This window comes from Urocampus carinirostris, chromosome 6 (genome assembly GCF_059441175.1).
Source record: "Urocampus carinirostris isolate Australia breed hairy pipefish chromosome 6, RoL_Ucar_1.0, whole genome shotgun sequence".
NCBI lineage: Eukaryota > Metazoa > Chordata > Actinopteri > Syngnathiformes > Syngnathidae > Urocampus > Urocampus carinirostris.
This window is the reverse complement of record NC_142354.1, coordinates 27,721,799-27,729,617: the sequence shown is the minus strand read 5'-3', so window position 1 is coordinate 27,729,617 and position 7,819 is coordinate 27,721,799. Positions and strand designations below refer to the sequence as shown.

General features: G+C 43.0%; 1 protein-coding gene across 1 annotated transcript; it reads left to right on the top strand.

Moving 5' to 3' along the window:
* Positions 1-5,290: 5,290 nt before the first annotated feature.
* On the top strand, positions 5,291-7,691 carry LOC148364461 (protein S100-B-like). Its single transcript, XM_088337356.1, has 4 exons — positions 5,291-5,314; positions 5,416-5,559; positions 5,907-6,045; positions 7,633-7,691. The coding sequence occupies exons 1-4, from the start codon at positions 5,291-5,293 to the stop codon at positions 7,689-7,691; spliced, it is 366 nt and encodes a 121-aa protein (XP_088193482.1).
* Positions 7,692-7,819: the final 128 nt, after the last annotated feature.

Below are 7,819 nucleotides of genomic sequence, written 5' to 3'. Positions count from 1 at the left end.
ACCTCTCTCACCACACCATCCATTTACAGATTAAACAGCCATGGTGACATCACACACCCCTGTCTCACACCAGTCAACACAAGGAACCACTCACTTGTCTCACTCCCTACTCTTACACATGCTCTGCTGTTCACATAAAAACTCTTCAATACTTTCAACAGCTTTCCACCCACTCCATAGATTACCATCACCTGCCACAATGCCTCTCTATCAACTCTGTCATACGCCTTTTCCAAAGTCAATGAAAGCCAAAAAAAACACAGTTTGCAAAATATTCCTCACACTACAAACACCTGATCCACACATCCTCTTCCTTTCCTGAAACCACACTGCTCCTCCATCACCATCTCATTTGTTCTTTCTCTCACTCTCTTAATGAAGACTCTTCCAATACAGCTTGCACAGACAAAAAACGGATACCTCTCAAATTGCTATATTCAGAATTATCACCTTTACTCTTATACAATGGCACCACACATGCACTACACCAGTCAACAGGAACCACACCACTTAAAGAGCATACATTCAACAAGCGTAATAACCAGTCAATTATAGCTATGCCACCTTTTTTAAAGCATTCAGCAGTACAACCATCCAACCCAGGTGCCTTCCTCCCTTTCATTTCTTTCACTGTCTCTTGCACCTCCCATTTTCTACAGGCTTCACCTTTAGATCACTCAACACGCACATTCTCTCCATACCATTGATCGCCTCGACTCTCACTTCCCTCCCATCCTCCACATTTAGCAACTCCTCAAAATATCTCGTCCCGACTGCACTACCGCTAACCAGCAATCTACCATCCTTAACTTTCACTTTCTCTTTCTTTCCCGACTTGCATTTTCTTACGCGTTTCACTTCTTTCCAGAACACCTTTCTCCTTTCCTCAAAGTTCACTCCTATCTTTCAACACCATTCATCATTTGCTTTCCTTTTCGCTAATTCCACTGCTGCTTTTACCAACCTTTTCTTCACTTTATGCCTTTCATACGCAAAATACATGAAATACATGAAATAAATGAAATAAATAAAAATAAAAGTCCTTAAAAATTTGTAATTATAGAAACAGGGAATTTTGGGGGAAGTACTTAAAATGCATGTAGTCTTAATTTCCCTTCATTAAATGTTAAAATATAATATAATTTTAATGTCATTGAGCCCAAAACTATAAAATCAGTGATTGTCACGTGGATTACCAGAACAGAGCAGGAGACCCCAGAGCGTTCGTACAATTCTTTATTTGGGGAAGCGTAAGGGTTAGCGGGAAACACGATGACCGTCGACAGCAACGTCGTGAAGATAGATAGATAGATACTTTATTCATCCCCTAAGGGAAATTCACATTTCCAGCAGCATCCCTGAGCTGAGAACAATACAATAATAAAGCCAAAAGAATACAATATACAAATACCCAGTGTGACGTGCAAATGCCCACTTTAGCATGTTATATAGACAACTTCGGAAGACGTAGCCAATCGTAGCGTGGGACGGAAGCAGGTCGAGTTTACCAGGACTGGAGAGAAGATCGTAGCGTGGACTGAAGCAGGTCGAGTTTACCGGGACTGAAGAGGAGATCGTAGCGTGGGACGGAAGCAGGTCGGATCGGAGGCAGGCAGGCAGAATCAGGTAAACAAGAAGGCACAGGTAATCGGGAGAGTCTTACGAATACAGGAGTAATCCTCAGACACCCATGTCTCGTTGTAGAATGCTTAAATAGAGAACATAACCCAATCAGATGGCGCATTCCAGCACGCCAGATGATTACCCCAGGTGGCTCCACTTAGGTAATCATGACAGAACCCCCACCCCCCTCAAGGGACGGCTCCAGAAGTCCCCCAGAAAAAAAAATAATAATAAATTTAACCCAAGACACTTCACAGGGAAACACAGGTAATCGGGGAACTATGTAACAGCACAGTACCTCTCAGAATCCTTCCGAATGGAGGGAAGCCCCCTCATCAGCATCCGAAGGGGCGGCAGAGGGTGGGTCCGGAGGGCAAACAGGAAGAATCAGGACCGGCAATTCAGACAGGACAGGCAGAATCAGATCAGGCAAGACAGGAGAGGCGGAGACAGAACAGGCAGAATCAGAACCAGCAAAAACAGGACAAGCAGAATACGAACCGGCAAACAGAACAGGCAGAAAAGACTGAATCAGAACAGGCAGAATCAGGGCCGGCAGCGGAGTCTGAGTGGCAGGCCGGAGAGTCGGAGTCAGACGGGCAGGCCGCGGAGTAGGACAGACAGGCATGGAAGTCAAACAGGCGGGCCGGAGAGTTAAAGTCGGACTGGCAGGCAGCGGAGTCGGAGTGGCAGGTAGCGGAGTCGGAGTCGGACGGGCAGGCCGCGGAGTAGGACAGGCAGGCATGGGACTCATTGCGCAGTCATAAGGCTGATTGGGTGACAGGGAAGAGGCCTTAGCTTTACTGAAGACTTCCCGTAGGTGGTTGTAACGAACTGGGACCTTGGACAGATTGGGTGAAGCTCTTGTGGAAGTGGAGTGACCTGGGTAAGGAGCGGCTTGCAGACAGGTTTGGTGACAGTCCCTGCCCCATTCCAGTATTGACCCAGTGCGCCAGTCGAAATGGGGGTTGTGTTGGACCAACCATGGATGACCCAAAATGAGGGGTTGGCTCGGGGAGTGGAGTAAATGGAATCGGATCTTCTCTTGGTGATTTCCAGACAACTGTAATTCTATGGGTTCAGTTGTTTGAGACACTGTGCTTAACAGGTGACCATCTAAAGCCCGAGCAGATACCGGATTAGGAGGGGGCTTAACAGGTATCCCCATTTTGCGTCCCAGAGACAGATCGAGGATATTTACTTCAGCGCCACAGTCAATCAGGGCCTGGAACGTCTGCGTAGAATTGGGGAGGAAGAGGGAAGCCTGGATAATGGGTCTAGCGTCTTTGGGAGCAGACACAAGGACTGAGTTCAATCGGACGCCCCTTACGTCCGACGAGCGTTGGCCTTTTACCGGACAGGTGGCCACGCGATGTCCCTTGGCACCGCAGTAGAAACATAAATGATTGACAAACCTTCGCCGGCGTTCCTCGGGGGAAAGAAAGACCCGGTCCACCTCCATCCTTTCTTCAATGGGAATGACCGGCACCTGGTCTACCTCCATCATTTCTACGATGGGGCTGACCGGAACCCGGGGGTTCGGTAAATTATTAGCTTCTGGAACTTGCCTGGTGACGAATTGGCTGGGACCCTCCCTCTCTCGGCGTCTCACCTGAACCCTACGGTCGATCAGGGCAGTCAAGTCGATAGCTTCGTCTAGTGTTGTCGGAGGAGCGTGGGACACTAATTCATCCTTGAGATAACCAGACAAACTGTGGAGGTAAGCATCGACCAGCGCCTCTTCATTCCAATCACTTTGTGCTGCTAGCGTACGAAAGTCAACAGCATAGTCGGCAATGGAACGTCTCCCCTGGCGGATGGTTATGATTGAACGGGCGGCGTCGACCGATGAGGAACCAGAGTCAAATACCCTAATCAGCTCTTGAGCCAAGAGGTTGAATGACTTGCACGCCGTAGCACCTCTCTCGTAGGCGGCCGTTCCCCAAAGACGCGCTCTTCCTGTGAGGTGATTAATGGCAAACGCTACCTTAGCCGCTTCTGTAGCAAAATTGCGGGGCTGGAGATCAAATATTAATCTACAATTTATTATGAATGGGCGGATCTGAGCGGGATCTCCCCCAAACTTTTCGGGCGTGCCCACTTGCGGCTCAGCGAAACCTGCGCTGAATGAACTGGGAAAGGCCGAAGGTGGGCTGTCAGTGTTGGGCACCGATGAAGTGGCTTGATGGGTCATTACTTTGGAGAGATAGGACCAGTCCCGACCCAACTGATCCCACTCGAGCCGTAACTGACTCACTTGCTTAGCCAATTTCGCCACGTCGGAAATTACTTGCCGAACTGTACATTCTAAAGGGGGATTGGGCTGCTGGTCCTGGCTTTCGTAGTCGTCAGGGGGCAGATATACGAACGCGGGGTCCATTCTGGTCTGAGGATTCTGTCACGTGGATTACCAGAACAGAGCAGGAGACCCCAGAGCGTTCGTACAATTCTTTATTTGGGGAAGCGTAAGGGTTAGCGGGAAACACGATGACCGTCGACAGCAACGTCGTGAAGACAACTTCGGAAGACGTAGCCAATCGTAGCGTGGGACGGAAGCAGGTCGAGTTTACCAGGACTGGAGAGAAGATCGTAGCGTGGACTGAAGCAGGTCGAGTTTACTGGGACTGAAGAGGAGATCGTAGCGTGGGACGGAAGCAGGTCGGATCGGAGGCAGGCAGGCAGAATCAGGTAAACAAGAAGGCACAGGTAATCGGGAGAGTCTTACGAATACAGGAGTAATCCTCAGACACCTATGTCTCGGTGTAGAATGCTTAAATAGGGAACATAACCCAATCAGATGGCGCATTCCAGCGCGCCAGATGATTACCCCAGGTGGCTCCACTTAGGTAATCATGACAGTGATAGTATCAGCCAGCAAACAGCAAGTCAAGTCATCCTGTATTTATTTTTCTCAGGGCATGGATTATTATTATTTTTTTTTCCATTGTGGAGGATTACCTTGCTATTGATGCTTTCATTCAAAAGAAGCAGTGCATAGACTTAATTTATCAGTTAAGGTAGAACAAAAGTTTTTTTTTCTATGTTACAGTTTATATATTGCTTTCTTGCTCTGTCAATTATCAGGATGAAAGGGATGCAGCTTCATATATTTGTGAATCTGACAGTGCCTCACCAGTCACAATCCTCACCAAACATCCGTTTTTGCCCATTACACCACATATTTGATACCACAAATGCATTAACGGTCTTTGAGTTAACCGCTTGAGTCCATTTGTGGCACTGAAATGGAGAACACGATATCTAAACGACAAATGATGGCTTTTAGTGTCTTTTGCCTCCCATATCCATTATATGAAATGAAATGAAATGATCTGCATTTATATAGCGCTTTTCAAGTCAATGACTTCCCAAAGCGCTTTACAATGTGCTCCACATTTCCCAATAGCGGCCTTGCAGCCATGTAAGGCGCTAACCTGCTCATTGGGGGTCTTAGGGGTTCAATGTCTTACCCAAGGACACTTCGACATGTAACACGGACGAGTCAGGATTCGAACCGGGATCACTTGATCCCAAGACGAGCGCTCTACCTCCTGAGCTACTGCCGCCCCCAAATATGTGCTTTTTAGTTCACGGCTAGTCAGTCAATTCAGTTTAATGCCTATTGTGAACATCAAAGCGCTGCTGGAGAAACTGCCAGATCGGATCCATGGGATTAAAAAACACCAGAATGGTAAGAGGAATCTGAATGTTTATTGTTTAGAATGTTATTCCTTGAATTGTGGTTATTTCAAACAAACAATATCCAACATGATAAAATCTGTTGATTAACAGGATTCAAAGGAACATACGTCGGAGTTGGAAGCTAGCATGGTCACCGTTATACGAGTGTTTGAAAACTATTCGTCTGAAAATGGAAGATTGAAAAAAGCAGAGCTCAAGGAACTCATTAACAATGAAATGGGTCATTTCATTAAGGTAAGTTTTCAAAAACAAAGGTAATAACCAGTATTGGGTGTATTACTGGAAAACGTAATTGGTTACAATAAGTAGTTACTTCACAAATCATATATATATATATATGCTGTAGATATCTATCTATCAAAAATCATTGTTTTATAGTTCACACATTTCAACTATCAAAAAATATAGGATGTATGAAATTATGCTACTAATTGTGTAATAATCAAGCCATTCTCTCATTGTCCTAACATGTAGGCCTTGTTATCTTATGTTTTTTATATATATTTAATCCATGTACCTTTTTTGTTTTAACACTTTTTCCTTCTTTTTTCTCAACCTTTTTATCTATCATGGTTGAACAGAAAATCCACAAGAAAGAACTCGATCAACTCTTTGCTGACCTTGACCAGAACCGTGACCTTGAGATTGACTTTAAGGAATTTATTGCCTTTGTTGCCATGGTTACATCAGCATGCCAGGAATTATTCCATCAGTGTGATGGTAATGTATTCCTTTTTCTTTTTCAATGTGTGCAGGGATTTTTCTGAAAGTTTCAAAATACTAATTTTATAAACACCTATAAAGGAACATCTCGTATTTAAAGCCCCTCTCGGTGGTAGAAAACATAATACTGATTTTAATAATAAGTAAGACTACATCAACTATCATTAAAACATAGATCACTTTTCAACACTCCTAGGCCAATAAATATGTTTTTATATGACATTAAACGTCTTGAATTGAATCACAATATAAGAAAAATAATACTACTTTGTGCTTTCGATGAATACAAAAGTAATAAATTGTTTATTACGGAAGTCTTTTCTTATATATTACTGTTATTGTGTATTTTAATTTGAGAAATTATTCATTGTTAAATAGCGTTACCTTCACTTAGAGCAAGTGCGGTAAAACAACGGCCCACGGGCCATATGCGCCCTGTTAGGCTTTATCCGCACCGCTTATCCTCAGTAGGGTCGCGGGGGTGCTGGAGCCTACCCCAGCTATCTTCGGGAAGTAGGCAGGGGACACCCTGAAATGGCAGGTCACACAGAGATGGACAACTCACTCGCTCGTTCACACCTATGGACAATTTGGATCGGCCAATTCACCTGAATTGTATGTTTTTGGAATACAGGAGCAAACCGGAGTGCCAGAGGAAACCCACACAAGCACAGGGAGAACATGCAAACTCCACACAGAAAGGTTTGATCCCATGACCTCAGAACTGTGCTGCACATGTTCGAACCACTGCCCTGCCGTGATGCCCTTCTCCATTTACAACAAATACTACAACAATACAAGTGCAGTGATGTTAAATAAATACTGAAGATATACTAAAAAACGCGGAAACACTCCAGAAATAGTACAGAAATACTACAAAAACCCAAAACTGGAAATACTTCAAAAAAGATCAACAGAAAAAAAGACAAAAAAACAGTAGAGGTATACTATACTACAAAAATATTTGAGACAAATACTTCAAAAATACTACTACATAATTCATACATCAGAAACAACAAACTACGGTAACAATACAGAAATACGACAGATATACTACAAAACCTTGAAGAAAATACTACAAAAATGGTAGAGAAATGTTACAAAAATACTATGCAAACTACATACTACAAAAAAATACAACAGCAAAAATACTACAAAAGTACTAAAAAAACAATACTAAAGCAATACACAAACAAACTACGGAACTACAAGAAAAACCTAACTGTAGAAATAATCTGAAAATACAAAAAATATACAACTATATATATATATATATATATATATATATATATATATATATATATATATATATATATATATATATATATATATATATATATATATATATATATATACCAATACTGCCCCGACTCCAAACAGTTTCCCAGCCCTGCACTACACAATATAGCAACAGCTCATGCTCAAATAATACAGACTGCCCCTTTAATATGCAATTTATGCACTGACCGGCTGCAATATTGATAACCGACTGCGTTAGATAACGTGAAGTCATAAATTCTGCTTGGAAAAGAAAAAAAACAGTGAATTGGATTGATATGTTTATTGTGATTTATAATCTCTCAGGAAATAACGAAATCTCACAGTCACCAATTGAAGCAAAAGAGTTGACACATAAATGTTAAGAAATTATAAGAAAATGTGTCATTCAAGAAATGATTTGATTATTTTTTTTCCCCTTCATTTTTCATCACAGTGTGAAATATTGATTCATTAGTTTGAACAGCTCCCCATTGAGGTGAATCTTCCACGT

Coding starts and splice junctions, on each gene's coding strand:
- LOC148364461 (XM_088337356.1), top strand. CDS start 5,291: ATGGGATTAAAAAACACCAGAATG. Junction 5,315..5,415: donor GATTAAAAAACACCAGAATG/GTAAGAGGAATC, acceptor GTTGATTAACAG/GATTCAAAGGAACATACGTC. Junction 6,046..7,632: donor ATTATTCCATCAGTGTGATG/GTAATGTATTCC, acceptor ATAATCTCTCAG/GAAATAACGAAATCTCACAG.